Source organism: Rhinopithecus roxellana, chromosome 12 (genome assembly GCF_007565055.1).
Source record: "Rhinopithecus roxellana isolate Shanxi Qingling chromosome 12, ASM756505v1, whole genome shotgun sequence".
NCBI classification, from domain to species: domain Eukaryota; kingdom Metazoa; phylum Chordata; class Mammalia; order Primates; family Cercopithecidae; genus Rhinopithecus; species Rhinopithecus roxellana.
Window position 1 is genome coordinate 1,679,620 of NC_044560.1, and position 16,253 is coordinate 1,695,872.

Genomic DNA, 16,253 nt, shown 5'->3' on the forward strand with positions numbered 1-16,253 from the left:
ATCCATGGATGCAGAACCCGTAACTAAGGGGAGCTGGCTGTACAGAGGTTCATTCAAGGTTTCAGACATCTACTAGAGAATCTCAAAATGTATTCCCTGAGGATCAAAGGGGACCGCTGGGCCTTTTGGTTTGCTTTCCAGAAGCTGAAAATGACTCAAATGACTCAGAGATATGTCTTTTTGCAAACCAAAATGTTTCCAATTCTTTTTTTCTCCAACAAAATTTAATCCAATTGCTAATACTAACTTGTCATTTAACGATTGATCACCATCCGATCTTTTTTTTTTATTTTTTATTTATTTTATTTTATTTTTTTTTGAGATGGAGGCTCGCTCTGTCGCCCAGGCTGGAGTGCAGTGGCCTGATCTCAGCTCATTGCAAGCTCCGCCTCCTGGGTTCACGCCATTCTCCTACCTCAGCCTCCGGAGGAGCTGGAACTACAGGCGCCCACCACCACGCCTGGCCAATTTGTTGTATTTTTAGTAGAGACGGGGTTTCACCGTGTTAGCCAGGATGGTCTCGATTTCCTGACCTCGTGATCCGCCAGCCTCGGCCTCCCACAGTGCTGGGATTACAGGCATGAGCCACTGTGCCCGGCCCTAATCTTTAATAAATAATTTATCTTTGATAAATTCGTGAGTTCAAGGAAGTGAGATAACAACATTCCTTTTATTCCAATATTTGTATTTATGTGAACATGGTTCCTCAAACTTACAGTTATACAAACTTTACAATTGGAATAAATTAATATCGACTCCTATCTTATTCTAGCAATGAGTAGTAGACATCCACGGGTATGAGTTAATTGCGGGAGATACTCATCTCATTAAGTGCTATATGTCCAATAAGATTTTACTTTTATTATTTTTGCTTTTTTATTATTAGCGTAAATAATAAGAGTGTATTTAGTTATTTATTAAAATTGGTAATATTATTTATTAAAATTGGTAATATTTATATCAGTGTGTATCAATTATATAATAATATAATAGTTTGACTGGGCACGGTGGTTCACACCTGTAATCCCAGCACTTTGGGAGACCAAGGTGGGCAGATCACCTGAGGTCAGGAGTTCAAGACCAGCCTGACCAATACGGAGAAACCCTGTCTCTACCAAAAATACAAAATTAGCCAGGCGTGGTGGTACATGCCTGTAATCCCAGCTACTCGGGAGGCTGAGGCAGGAGAAACTCTTGAACCCAGGAGGTGGAGGTTGCGGTGAGCTGAGATTGCACCATTGTACTCCAGCCTGGGCAACAAGAGTGAAACTCCGTCTCAAAAAAAAAAAAAAAAAAAAAAATTGCAATAATTCAATCCAGAAAAAATTTAACTTAGACAATTGAAAACTGTTCATTTCCATTTTTTAATATTGTAACGAATTTGTTTAGTCAACATTTTACCGACTAATATACTATAACAGAAAAGCCCTGGAGGTTTATTAGACTATTTCTGAAGGAAAAAAAAATTAAGACATCTCAGATACAGCAGCAAGGACAACTAACATTTGTGTAGCACTTTACAATTCACAAAGTGCTTTCAGCATACATTAGCTCATTGGATCCTCACAACTCTGTGAGGTAGGTATTTTTACCAATTTACAAGTGAGGTAACTGAGGCTGGCTCAAAGGTTCCAGGAACTTTAAAGAGATCCACAGCAAATGATTGGTAAAGATGGACCAGAAAACCAGATCTTTTGACTCCAAGTCCCATTTCATGCCAAGTAAGTGTTTATTTTTACTTTATTATTATTATTTTTTGAGATGGAGTTTTGATCTTGTCGCCCAGGCTAGAGTGCAACGGCTCAATCTCAGTTCACCGCAACCTCCGCCTCCTGGGTTCAAGCGATTCTCCTGCCTCAGCCTTCCAAGTAGCTGGATTAAAGGCATGCACCACCACCCCTGGCTAAGTTTGTATTTTTAGTAGAGATGGAGTTTCTCCTTGTTGGTCAGGCTAGTCTCGAACTCCCCACCTCCAGTGATCCGTCCACCTTGGCCTCCCAAAGTGCGGGGATTACAGGCGTGAGCTGCCGCACCCAGCCATAAGTGTTTATGTTTTCAATGCAGAATTATACCATACAGTGTTAAAAATAAAAGGTCTTACAACTGATCCAACTTCTCAAAAATGGAAGCTTTGATAAGGAAAAATTTAATTTCTTTGATTTCTATGAAAATTCATGGCTTGTTCGGTTTTAAAATTAATTTGGCCAATACTGCCATGACTTTAGTCTCTCTCTTTAGGAAGTAGTGATAAATTATACAGCTTTCTCTTCGTTTTAGGGTCACAGAAAATCCTCTACTGGACAGCACACATGCAGGATCTGTAAGTCTGAACACTAATTCAAAGTCCACCCCTGCTTGACCAAACAGCAATGAACTTAAAATAAAAAAAAAAAAAAAGGTCTGCTCTCCTTTATAGGAGATAACAGCAGAACATAGGTTGAAGCAGTCACACTGTGCCAGAAATCAGTTTCTTCACAACTCAGAGAAGAGAGGGAATGCATCATACTAAACATCTACTGAGCCTCCCCAAACTAACAGCCATGTTGTATTTTACATGAATGGACTCATTACCACTACTGTGACCACAGAGCAGTTACAAGGCATCCTTTTGTAGCACTAGTACAAAACAAATAGAGAATATGGTCCCCACCCTAGGGCAGCTTGCTGAAGTCCCTTCCCAGATCTGCCACCTCTCAATCACTGCTCATCACAAAACAATGACGTGGAGCTTCACACAAGTACAGAAAACAAAGGAAAACAGGCTACCAAATAACTACAACCATAGAACCAGCTAAAATAGAATAACTACAAAGTGAATAGGAAGAATATAAACAGTGTCCTGATGAGTGCCACAGGGCAGCATGGCTAGAGCACTAAGAAACAACTAAAGCTAACAAACCAGCTGGCATGGAACCGAGAGGGAGGGTTGTTCTTTCTCAGTTAAGCTTTTTTTTTTTTTTTCCTCTTTGATAGAGTCTCGCCCTGTCCCCCAGGCTGGAGTACAGTGGCACAAGCTCGGCTCACTGCAGGCTCCGCCTCCCGGATTCACGCCATTCTCCTGCCTCAGCCTCCCGAGTAGCTGGGACTACAGGCGCCCGCCGCCACGCCCAGCTAATTTTTTGTATATTTAGTAGAGATGGGGTTTCACCGTGTTGGCCAGGATGGTCTCGATCTCCTGACCTGTGATTCACCAGTCTCGGCCTCCCAAAGTGCTGGGATTACAGGCATGAGCTACTGTGCCTGGCCTCAGTTAAGCTTTATATTGGTGGTGCATCCAAGAGGTAGCATCATGTCAGCAATGACTCGTAATAAAAAATAATCATGGGGTGAACTTGATGTATGCTCAGCATCAGAAGACCCAACGATCTTTGCCCCTTAGCAGTTTAGCCACATGTACGCATAGACTATATCACATACATATACTTAGTCGAAATCATATATACCAAGCTAACAGAAAAAGAATAGCAATTTCAAACATTTTGCTAGCACATAACTTTGCAAAAGAAAAATCATTTCCCTTTATAACAAAGGGCTTTCAGAATCCAAGTATCAAATGAAATACTTCTAGCATTTAAAGAGTTTTTTAGACACATACAATTACATTCAATGAAGTTATGAGTGAGCTACAAAATGGAAAATTAAGAACTCACATTGGTAAAACCTCAAACACATCTCAGAATAAACTCAAGCTTTTTAGCTTAACACCTACGTCTTTGTCAACTTTTTCCTACGGAAGGGCCCGTTAAACACTTACGTAATAAAATTCAATGTTCTATGCTAAATGCAGAGAATTTTATAGTGCACTGCATGACTTATAGTTACATGATCACCTTTTTTCCACAATGCTTACATTATTTCACAATTATAGTCATTATTAAGCTATTAATACAAAGCAGAGCACTTCTTCAAATTAAGTCACCTTTTGCTGTAAGTAGCAAAGACTGCCTTCCTGCACCAAACAAAGAAGCGACTCTTGAAATACTGGGTGGAATTTCTTTTTTTTTCTTTTTCCTCTTTTTGAGACGTTGTTTCGCTCTTGTTGCTCAGGCTGGAGTGCAATGGCCCGATCTCAATCTTGGCTCACCACAACCTCTTCCTCCAGGGTTCAAGCGATTCTCCTGTCTCAGCTTCCCGAGTAGCTAGGATTACAGGCAAGTGCCACCACGCCCGGCTATTTTTTTATATTTTTAGTAGAGATGGAGTTTCTTCACGTTGGTCAGGCTGGTCTCGAACTCCCGACCTCAGGTGATCCACCCGCCTCGGCCTCCCAAAGCGCTGGGATTATAGGCGTGAGCCGCGGCACCCAGCCAGGATTTCTTTATCCAACATGGGACCGATGCGCTTGGCAGATTTGCAATAGATGATCAGGAGCCACATGCTTACTGGACAAGACGAATTCCTCGTGGTTTCTGTTGTGCTGGTTGCCTTCCCAGTCCAACCTCTTCCGCAGCAACTGGCACTGCTCCAGCTCCTGCACCAGCACCTGGGCCGCTCTCCGACACCAGCCCTCCGAAAGGTACCGGGCGATGAGGAAGTACAGCTCCGACTCCGCGAGGGGCACTGGGCGCTGGGCGGACAAGGGCTCTGCCATGGCCGGGCACGGGGCGGGAGGCGGGAGCGAGTGATCCAGCGAAGCTTGTGGGCCCCGCCGAGGCCTGACCGGGCTGGCGTTCCTCTCCTCAGGCGGGCGCCACTGCGGCCTTCCATTTCCATTTTTAGCTATACTTTTGTTGCAGAGACACATAGTAGTGCCATCAACATAAGATTTTTTTTTGGCCGGGCGCGGTGGCTCATGCCTGTAATCCTAGCATTTTGGGAGGCTGAGGCGGGCGGACCGCGAGGTCAGGAGTTCGAGACCAGGCTGGTCAACATGGTGAAACCCCGTCTGTACTAAAAATACAAAAAAATTAGCTGGGCGTGGTGACGGGCGCCTGTAGTCCCAGCTACTCAGGAGGCTGAGGCAGGAGAATCGCTTGAACCCGGGAGGCAGTGGTTGCAGTGAGCCAAGGTCAAGACACCACACTCCAACCTGGGCAACAGAGCTAGACTTCGTCTCAAAAAAAGAAACAAACAAAAAAAAGATTTTTTTCATCATATATGATTTTTTAAATTAATATGGAAGGGCAACTAATTGCAGATTTTCAGATTCTGTTGGGTGCATTTAAAAGAGTAATGTAATAATTTATTTTAAAAGGTCAACATTTACATTATGCTGGGTGTAAAATTGTATCTTGTGCAACTATTTGAACTTGTGCTGAGGAATTTTTTTTTTTTTTTTTTGGAGATGGAGTCTTGCTCTCTTGCCTAGTCTGGAGTGCAATGGCATGATCTTGGTTCACTGCAACCTATTCAAGCTATTCTCCTGCCTCAGCCTTCCCAGTAGCTGGGACTACAGGTGCCTGCCACCACTCCCGGTTAATTTTTTTGTAGTTTTAGTAGAGATGAGGTTTCACCATATTGACCAGGCTGGTCTCCAACTCCTGACCTTGTGATCCGCCTGCCTTGGCCTCCCAAAGTGCTGGGATTACAGGCGTGAGCCACTGCACCTGGCCGTGCTGAGGAATTTTAAATCTAAGTTTTAAAGTGTGCAGAGAGGGTATATAATTTTTCAAGATTATTTTTAAATATATGTAAGCAAAATAAAAATTTGAAGCCCACTGGGGTAGAGAATGACTGTGACACAGTTTCATTATATATTAATTTTCATACGATACTTATGAATTAGTTATCACAGTCAAATCCTGCCATACTCCTATAAATGAAGTCCAAAAAATCCAATTAAGATATTAGGTAGCACTATTTGAAGTTGACAGAATGGAAACTGGAGCTGGGGGAATAATGGTAGCCAACTTCCAATCGGATTTTGCTGGGTTAATGTTCCTTTTTCCATAGAGAAAACTGAGGCATGTATGGAGATGTTGCCACCTTCCCAAGTCCATGGAGGAGCCAGGATTTGGCTCCAGAGTCTGTGCGCTTGATTCCTGCACAATGCAGACCTAGAGGGTATAAAATAGTACAGTTCATTTGGATGCTAAATGCAAATTAGTATAGCTACTAATGAGATTGGTTATTGTTCCATATGTTTATCCACCATATGCATTTTCTCTTTGGAAGGTCTGCTCATATCTTTTGTCCATTTTGTTCCTAGGTTGTCTTTTTATTATTGATTTGTCAAAATTTAATACATATCTATATTCTTTATATGCTGCCACTTATTTGTGGTTATGTGTATGCAAATATACCCCCAATTTATGGCTTGGTTTTCACTTTCTTTATGGTATCTTTTGATGAACAGAAATTGTTAATTTTAATGTAGCTCAAAGTGCCAAGTTTTTCTTTTTTTTTTTTTTTTTTTTTTTTGAGACGGAGTCTCGCTCTGTCGCCCAGGCTGGAGTGCAGTGGCCGGATCTCAGCTCAGTGCAAGCTCCGCCTCCCGGGTTCACGCTATTCTCCTGCCTCAGCCTCCGGAGTAGGTGGGACTACAGGCGCCCACCACCTCGCCCGGCTAGTTTTTTTTGTATTTTTTAGTAGAGACGGGGGTTTCACCGTGTTAGCCAGGATGGTCTCGATCTCCTGACCTCGTGATCCGCCCGTCTCGGCCTCCCAAAGTGCTGGGATTACAGGCTTGAGCCACCGCGCCTGGCCCCCAAGTTTTTCTTTTTAAGTCATGTAAAAAACTCTTACCTTATCTCTAGGTCATAAAAATATTCTTTCATAGACTTTCATAGACCTTTAGTCAGTTTTGGTAAATTACATTTTCTATTATCTTGCCTATTTCATCTATATTTTCCAATGTATTACCATAATGTTTATAGTATATGCTTATCTTTTTGTCTCAGCTAATGCCAGGTCTTGTTTATTTGGGCAATGTCTTTTTTATTTCTCTCCATTCCTCTTGCCAGAGGTTTTTAAATTGTTATCATCAGAAGAACCAACACTTGATTTTCTCAAAGAACCAACATTTGGCTTTGTTGATACTAATTGCCAGGCACTATTCTGAGTGTTTACGTATATTAACTATTTTAATGTGGTGTGTATAATGCTTTCTCATTGGAATTTCCTTATCTTTCACATTTTCCATCTCCTTGTCTCTGTTTTGCCTTCTGGATAATTTCTTCAGATCTGTCTCTTAGTTTACTGATCTCTCTCTAATTTGATGCTTAACAAGTATATTGAGTTTCAGTGATTATAGTTTTCAATTCTGAAAGTTCTATGTGGTTTCTTTCCAATCTGCCTGATCAATTTTTATGGCCTCTTGGTCTTTGTTCAGTTTTTAGTTACATATTTTTTTTCTGTAAACATTTCATACTTCATATTTTGTATCTAACTGTTCCAGTAACAGAAATTCATATGATTCTAAATCTGTATTTAGATAATTCTATTGATCTCACTCAGCGAAGCTTGTTTCCTGGCGTGTTTGGTAATTTTTTTATTGTGAATTTTTTATTGTGTGTGTGTTTTTTTAATTGGTTGAACATAATCTGTAGGGATCCTGGGAGCATAGATTGGTGATGCTTTAGTCCAGAGAGAATTTGTGTTTGCTTTTTTCAAGAGCCAGAGGCTGTTACCACACTGGATACATTTAAGCTCCCTTGAAAGAATCAGGGCTTAAGGCAAGAGTCTCAGATTTAGCTTCCCCATCTCACAGAGAGCTCTAGGCTTAGTGTGCAGATTCCAGGGCTGGTACTCACACTGTCTCCTCTGGTTACATTTGCTGACTGTTCCCAATCTACTGTCAATTTAGTATTCTCCTCCCATCCCCCCACCAACCTTAGAGAGCCTTTATTTTCATATAAGCCTAGCAGTGCATAAAACTATGTTTATTGTAATTTTCTTAAGACCTAGTTATATTACAGAGGAGGAGCCTTCAGAGGAACTGATATGCCATACTTCTTGAAAAGAAATTCAGTTCATTTTTAATCTTTGGATCATATCAAGGAGAAAGTCTGAATTATGTGTTCTTGTGTGAATTATGTGTTGTTATGTCTTAAACACCTCTTTAACACCTGTTAAGAGCCAGAGACTACACCAGCAACAGTATCCAGCTAGAATGTAATACAATTGTTTTGTTTGCATTGTGTTTATCCTATGGTTTCATTCTATTATGGCAAGTGATACTGGTTCTCCATTTACTGTAGAGATAGGAAGTTTCCTTTAAAGAGGAAGTAATATATATATATGTACAAACTAATTTAATGCCTGGCCCATTTATATACATATACATATATGTGTGTCTATATACATATACATATATGTATGCACATGTGTATATATACACATATACATATATGTGTATATATGCATACGTGTGTATATAGATGTGTATATGTATATACATACATATGTGTATATATGTATATGTTTATATATGTATATACAGATATAAATGGGCCAGGCATGTTGGCTCGCACCTGTAATCCCAGCACTTCAGGAGGCTAAGGTAGGTCGACAGCTTGAGCCCAGGAGTTTGAGACCATCCTGGGCAACATGGCAAAACCTTGTCTCTACAAACATACAAAAATTAACTGGATGTGGTGGTGTGTGCCTGTAGTCCCAGCTACTCTGGAGGCTAAGGTGGGAGGATTGCTTGAACTCAGGAGACAGAGACTGCAGTGAACTGAGATGGTGCTGCTGCACTCCAGCCTGGGTGCCAGAGTAAGACTCTGCCTCAAAAAAAAAAAAAAAAAAAGATACAATTTAAATAAATTGTTAAATAAACAATAGTACAGGTTGTCATCAACTATTGCAAAAGTCATATGAGAATGAGGGCTGGGAAACATTGGTCTGTATCTTCCCAATTCCCAGGCTCCATGTCCTTGGTCAAAACTTCCCTTTGCAGTCCAGCCCCAGTGCCCCCTCCCTTCTCTGAGTGATGAAAGAAAGCATTGTGGCCAGTGCCTCTCAGCCTGCCTCCTGCTAATCATCCCTTTGTCATGTGCCCTGCACCCCAATTCACCCCAAGACTGAAGCAAGCTCCTAGAGGGAGGACAAATGAAAACCCAAATCCAGTCCCAATAGGGGAAGTGCTCCCTTTCTCCTCTGTCTCCCCCGAGACCTTGCCTCCCCATGTCTCTTCATGAAACCTTATCTCCCCATGTGCTGTGGTTTGAATGTGTCCCCCCAGATTCTCTTGTTAGAAACTTAATCCCCAATGCAACAATGTTGGAAGACGGCACTTGGTGGAAGGTGTTTAGGTCATGAGGGCTCTGTTCCTGTGAATAAATGAATGCTGTTTTAAAGGCTTGAAAAGGGGAGTTTGCTCTCTCACTGTCTCTTGCCCTTCCACCCTCCACCCTGTGAGGACACTGCATTCTGCCCTTTGGACAGCAGCCGCCAGATGCCTGCACCTTGATCTTGGACTTCCCAGATTCCAGAACTGTGAGAAAATAAATGTCTGTTTTATAAGTTAAGCAGTCTCAAGTGCTCTGTTTCAGAGCACAAAATGAACTAAGACACCACTTCGCCCCTTGTGCCCTTGTACACTTATGTGTCCTTATGGAACCTCGTCTCCTAACATGACCTTATGTCCTCATGTCTCCCCGCATGACCTTGTCTTCTTAAGTCTCCCTGTGAGACCTGGGCTCCCCATGTATCTTCATGTGACCTTGTCTGCCCATGTATCCATGTATCCCCACAGGACCTTGTCTCCCCATGTCTCCCCATGTGATCTCGTATTTTCATGAAATCTTTTTTTTTTGAGATGGAGGCTTGCTCTTGTCACCTATGCTGGAGTGCAATGGCAAGATCTCGGCTCACTGCAACCTCTGCCTCCTGGGTCCGAGCAATTCTCCTTCCTCAGCCTCCCGAGTAGCTGGGATTGCAGACATACCACCACGCCCAGCTAATTTTTGTATGTTCAGTAGAGATGGGGTTCCACCATGTTGGCCAGGTTGGTCTCGAACTCCTGACCTCATGATCCACGCACCTCTGCCTCCCAAAGTGCTGAGATTACAGGTGTGAGCTACCATGCCTGGCCTGTATTTTCATGAAATCTTATCTCCTCATGTCTCCCCATGAGACCTTGTGTCCCCGTGAAACTTTACCTTATGCCTTACTCATAGTTGGTGCACACGTGGCAGTTGGTCTGCTCTGGTGTGGGAACTGTGACATGAGTTGACATAATCAGATGAGTGGGTGGGGTTGTGGGGAGCAGCTAAGCAGCAGGCCAGGCACCACTGCATACCAGCAAATGAGTTGTTGCTTCCAGACAAGTCAACAAGTTGAGTGGAGGCGCTAATGCCCTGAGCAGTCTGGCTCTTGGCCTTTCATTTGTTTGTCTCATAAACAAACTCTGAAATTGTGTTTCTTGGAAAGTGGAATATAAACCCATCCCCATTTCCCGATGCTCAGCGCCAACAAGCCATCAGCACTGACCGTCGTGCTGAACTTCTGGTGCGGATTTAGGGGAGTAAGGCTCTCACCTACTCCTGCTTGCTAAGGTCTCATCAGTAGCCCTTCTTTTAATCATGGAAGCAGCATCTACAGAAGTATATGGGAATGAGAAGAGGGTCTATGCTGAAAATGAAGTGGTTTCCTGGCTTATGCTTTTGCCTTTTGGAAACTAATGATTTATTTGCAGGATGTCCTTCTTTTCCACTTTAAGTTTATTCTTGGGACCTGGAGAAAGAACTGTGGGGATTAGCTTCTGTCTAGAACTTGCTATGGTCCAACAATTTTACTTGCTTAGATTTTCTTTCCTTTTTTAAGTCAATGGTTATTTTTGAATGAATCTATTTTAACAAGTATTTACTGAACAGCCTCTCTGGCGTGGAGTTTAACAGCGTGGCAGTGGAGTCAAACTGGCTGGTACCAAATCCCACCTGTGCCACCTGCTAACTTGTAACCATCGGCACATTAACTTCTCTAATGCTGACTTATCCGTTGAGTGGGGATAGTACTGGTACCTGCCACATAACAGAGGGTGATGGTGATCGAATGAGATCATTCCTGTGAAGGAATTAGTACACTGCCTAGCACATGCTAGGCACTCAATGATGGAAGAAGGGAAGGAGGAAGATGGCACATGTCATGCACCATGATAGATTCTGGGGACATCCACATCAATGAGAAACAGACCTTGCTCACAGGGGTCCATAAAACATCCATCAGATGCAGCAGTCCATGGTGGAAGAGAGTGGATTGGGCCAGGGATGGTGGAGTGAGAAATCCATTTACTGGCCATATGTTCATGTTGGTCATGTCTTCTAGAGAAGCACTGCAGCCTCCTGGGAGAGGAGAGGCATGACCTGGGTTTGGCCAATGGGAGACGTTGCCGAGCCTTCCCAGCTCAGCACATTCTCTTTGTAGAGTGTCTGGTCCTCAGTGGGGGTTCTCTACTGCTCCATGCCTTAAGCCTCACCTGGCTGCTGTGCTCCCGCAGGAGAGGCTTTGGTTTTCTAGCCCCACCTGTGGCCAGGTGGCTAAGTGTCTCTACTTCAGAGATGAAGTACTAAGAAGCCCCTGTTCCCACACATCTTATGCCACTTCCTTTGATGCAACTATTTCAGTTTTAAAGCCATCATTTTGTTCTCTATCTTGCCAACTTTTCTGTCCATGTGGTAGGCAACCTCCAAGATGGTGCCCAGTAATTCCAGGCTCCTGGTACTCATGCCCTTGCATAGTGCCACAGTGTATGAGGCGTGGTCTACGTGATCATTAGCATATGGCAAAAATGATAGTATGTCACTGCTGGGTTCTGTCTCTCTCTCTCCACCCCTCCTTCTCTAATCATTTGCTTTGGGGAAGCCTGCACCCACGTCATGAGCGTCCCCAGAGAGAAAACCACATGGTAAGGAAGAGGCCTTCTGCCCACAGGAAAATGAACGAGCTTAAAGTCAAGTCTTCTGGGCCAGGCGCGGGGGCTCACGTCTGTAATCCCAGCACTTTGGGAGGCCGAGGCAGGCGGATCACGAGGTCGGGAGATTGAGACCATCCTGGCTAACACAGTGAAACCCCGTCTCTACTAAAAATGCAAAAAACTAGCCAGGCATGGTGGCGGGCACTTGTAGTTCCAGCTATCTGGGAGGCTGAGGCAGGAGAATGGTGTGAACCCAGGAGGCGGAGCTTGCAGTGAGCTGAGATCGCACCACAGCACTCCAGCCTGGGCAACAGAGCGAGACTCTGTCTCCAAAAAAAAAAAAAAAATACAGTCTTCCGGCCTCAACTGAGCTTTGAGCTGACTGTAGCCCTGGCTGATCTCTTCACTGCAGCCTCCTAAGAGTCCCTTCCCTTTCATCACCCAACACATCCACTCTCAGATTCCTGACTCTCAGAAACTGTGAGACAATACATATCTACTGTGGCTTGAAGCTGTTAAATTTTGGGATCCTTTGTTACAGATAACTAATACAGTGCATGTCTCAATTGTTGCTGTACTCTGAAGGGGATTAAAGGACGTTATTGCTGGGCACAGTGGCTCACATCTGTAATCCCAGCACTTTGGGAGGCTGAGGCGGGCGGATCACGAGGTCAGGAGATCGAGACTATCCTGGCTAACACAGTGAGACCCTGTCATAAATACAAAAAAATTGCCGGCGTGGTGGTGGGCACCTGTAGTCCCAGCTACACAGGAGGCTGAGGCAGGAGAATCACTTGAACCCAGGAGGCGGAGGGTGCAGTGAGGTGACATGGCACCACTGCACTCCAGCCTGGGTGACAGAGCAAGACTCTGTCTCAAAAAAAAAAAAAAAAAAAAAAAGAAGAGTGTTATTGATTGGCTCCCTACAATTTCAACAGATGACGAGATCAGAGGTGTAACACCTGGTCGACTACTCCTAGTGTGGATGAAAACAGTGCTGAGTATTTGATTATCCATCCTGCAGCTGGAATCCTCTGCAGTCACTTCCTCCTGCCTGATCATAGGCAAGCCATGTCAGCACTCTAAGCCTCAGGCTCTCCATTTAGTGAATGGAGGTGGTAATACCTACCTCATGAAATTGTTGTAAGGATCAAATGAAATAACGCATGTAAAAAATGTAACGGTGAAAGTTCCCTCACGTGTGAGCTATTAACATGAATTTCTGCAGTCTCCTATCATGAACTCACAGAAAGTGCTGGGGGACACACCCTTTCATCACCCCACCCCACCCCACCTATCATTCATCCTTCTGGAGGGTGGGGAAGAGGGGAGGACCTTGGTTGTGCAAGCTAAGCGGGATGTGCTTATAAAATAGTGAAGGCTGTGTATCATGGCTCACGCCTATAATCCCAGCACTTTGGAAGGCTGAGGTGGGCGGATCCCCTGAGGTCCGGAGTTCAAGACCAGCCTGACCAACATGACGAAACCCTGTCTCTACTAAAAATACAAAAATTAGTGGGACTTGGTGGCTCACGCCTGTAATCCCGAGGCTGAGGCAGGAGAATCGCTTGAACCCAGGAGGCGAAGGTTGCAGTGAGCTGAGATCAGGCCATTGCACTCTAGCCTGGGCAACAAGAGTGAAACTCCATCTCAACAACAACAAAATAAAATAGTGAATACATATTTATGTTTTGAAAATCAGCCCAAATCTCACTGTCATTTGTGCAAACCACCAAATGATCCCATACATTGGACATGAGTGTGCACAGACAACAAGCTCTCCTCCCTGATTTGGTTGGAGGACATCTGAGACAACTGGTCCCCTTCAGAGTGGATCCTTTTTTTTTTTTTTAATTTCCAGGGAGAATAGAGTCTGCTTATTTTATCAAGAGCTATTCCCAAGTGATGCATCCGTAACAGACATTCAGGCGCTGGAAAGCAAGCATAATGCCCCAGTATTAAGTTTACTCGACTAATTTTACATCTCTGGGCATCCATCATGTACTTAGCTCCAAATTATACGTTTGGTCTGGGTTTTTCTTAGGCTTCATCTGCACAGCAGGTAAATAAAACAGTCCTGTGGAGGAACCATAAAAAGATTTGTAAAGGCTCAGTGTTTCTGGCCTCAGCCAGGGCTGCAAGTCATCTGTCCAGGGGAGCTGTCATCCAGGGACTGTGCAGTTGGCAATTCTAGGACTGTAAGACCACCCAGGATAAATAACAGCCAGGTTACTGGAGGCCACCAGCCTGGACCTCTCCTGGCTAAATCATTTGCCATCAAAACCAGTCTGTTCTTCCTGCAGTCTCTGGAAATGATCACTCTGGGACATTTGCAGTGACTGTCCTGGCCACGAGACGGCAGCAGGGTAACATTCCGCCGTAGGTGCCAGGCCAGGAAGAAATGGTTTGGCATTTTCCTTTCTGTCCCCCAGCGTGATGCCTGGAGACAGGACAAATATAACGTAAACAATAGTCAAAGGCTGCAATTTGAGTGCCACAGCCTTGGAGGCCAGCTTCTTCTCTTTCTTTTTTGACTTTTTTTTTTTTTTTTTTAAATCTAACAAGAGGGAAATGTGCCAGGCGTTTGGAAATAGAATTCTTTTTCAGGTCAGGACCTAGGTTGAGATTTGCCTGGTTGGAACAGAGCCCTGTTTCTTCTAATATGAAGTAATAAATGCATTCACTCACTGGGCAGCAAGTTTTCGAGCACATACCAGGCTGCTCAGTATCGAGACAAGCCGGGCACTCTGTGGGGACACCAGGAAAGCTAAGGACTTCCCAGGGGAAGCTGGGGAGGTGGGTGCCAGTGGGGGCATAGGTAGGAGTGAGGCCAGGTGTCACTGAAGTAGGGTTGAAGGATGGACCTGATGGTGCAAGTGAATGTCCTAAGGGTGCCAGGGGAGTGGAAACTTCAGACAGAGGCGGGGTCATGAGCCACGACACTCAGCTGGCTGTCAGGAGCCGGCCATGGGCAGTTTAGGTCATCGCTGGGCCTGAGCCACCATCCTCCCGGCCATCTAGTCTGACTCCCTGCTTCTCCTCAGACCCCCACTCCACACCAGCCTCACCCAGCAGCTAGCTGGGTTCTTTAAAAAATATTAATTCTGGGCCGGGCATGGTGGCTCACGCTTATAATCCCAGCACTTTGGGGGTCTGAGGTGGGCAGATCACGAGGTCAAGAAATCGAGACCATCCTGGCCAACATGGTGAAACCCTGTCTCTACTAAAAATACGAAAATTAGCTGGGCATGGTGGTGCGTGCTACTCTTAGCTACTTGGGAGGCTGAGGCAGGAGAATTGCTTGAACCTGCGAGGTGGAGGTTGCAGTGAGCCAAGATCACGCCACTGCACTTCAGCCTGGCTCTTTCTGCACACAGCCAGAGCAAGACTGTGTCTCAGGAAAAAAAAAAAAAAAAATACAATAAAAATTAATCCTGGCCAGGTGCAGTGGCTCACATCTGTAATCCTAGCACTTTGGGAGGCCAAGACATGAGGATTGCTTGAGGCCAAGAGTTCAAGACCAACCTGGCCAACATAGCAAGACCCCCTCTCTTTTGTAAAAAATAAATAAGAAAAAAATTAATTCTATCAAGCCCATCCCTCATGCAAAGCTCCCCCAGTGGTTTCCCAGCTTACTGGTCTCAGGGGCTACCACAGTCTGCCCCACAGATATCTCCTGCACAGCCCTCTGACAGCCTCTCATGCCTTCTTCCTCTTAGAACACACTGGCCTCCTTTCGAATTCTGGAACTTTCCAAGCCTTAGGGCTATAGGACTTACTGTTCCTTCTACCAGGGCCTGCTTCTCGGGCATGGACCCTGAACACTCTGCCTTGCCATCCTGAAATTCCTTATAATTTTTGAGTGGGGTCTCACATTTAGTTTTGCGTTGGGCCCTGTGAATGTGTAGCGAGTGCTGCCTCTACCTAGAACGTGCTACTTTTTGTGGGCCCGGCTCCTTCAGTCAGCCAGGTCTTCTCTGCTCAAATGTCACCTCCTCCGAAGGGCCTTCCCTGGTCATCTGTCTGAAGGAGCCCCACTGGTCTCCCTCCATCCTAGAACTACTTTCTTCTCCTCACGTCACCATACCACCCAAAGTGACCCCATCCTTCAGCTCTCTCCCTGTCTGCTGTCTGCCCTGTTTCATACCTACCTGCTTGCAGTGATGTCCCCGACTCAGAGCCCAGAGCTGGCGGCCCCGTCAGCACCTGGTGCCCGTGAGTGGCATGAAGAGGACAGGCCTTGGGAGGCGGGTGGGTGGTGGGTCCGATGGGGCAGGGGAGGCCTGGGGGGCTCAGAAAGGAGTGGTCAAGGGGCCGGTGGGCTTTCTGCTTACGCCCTATGGAGTAGTTGCCCTCTCTGAGTGCAGTCAGCAGTCATTTCATTGGTCTGTAGTAGGACCCTCTTCACTTGCAGTGCAGGATCATTGTGTTTCTCCCTGCGGGTCACTCAGCAGGA

General features: G+C 44.9%; 1 protein-coding gene across 1 annotated transcript; it reads right to left on the reverse strand.

The window, feature by feature from the left end:
- Window positions 1-3,905: 3,905 nt before the first annotated feature.
- Window positions 3,906-4,664, reverse strand: LOC104677785 (bromodomain and WD repeat-containing protein 1-like). Its single transcript, XM_010382919.2, has 2 exons — window positions 4,335-4,664; window positions 3,906-4,011 (listed from the first exon to the last, which is right to left on the reverse strand). Exons 1-2 carry the CDS (start codon window positions 4,589-4,591, stop codon window positions 3,906-3,908), a joined length of 363 nt encoding a protein of 120 aa, XP_010381221.1. The 5' UTR covers window positions 4,592-4,664.
- Between the last annotated feature and the right edge of the window lie 11,589 nt (window positions 4,665-16,253).

What these genes read in the sequence shown, in the direction of transcription:
- LOC104677785 (XM_010382919.2), bottom strand. Translation starts at nt 4,591, where the DNA reads ATGGCAGAGCCCTTGTCCGCCCAGCGCCCAGTGCCCCTCGCGGAGTCG. An exon ending in CAAATCTGCCAAGCGCATCG is followed by an intron (nt 4,012 to 4,334) that starts GTCCCATGTTGG and finishes TCTCAAAAAGAG; the next exon opens with GAAAAAGAAAAAAAAAGAAA.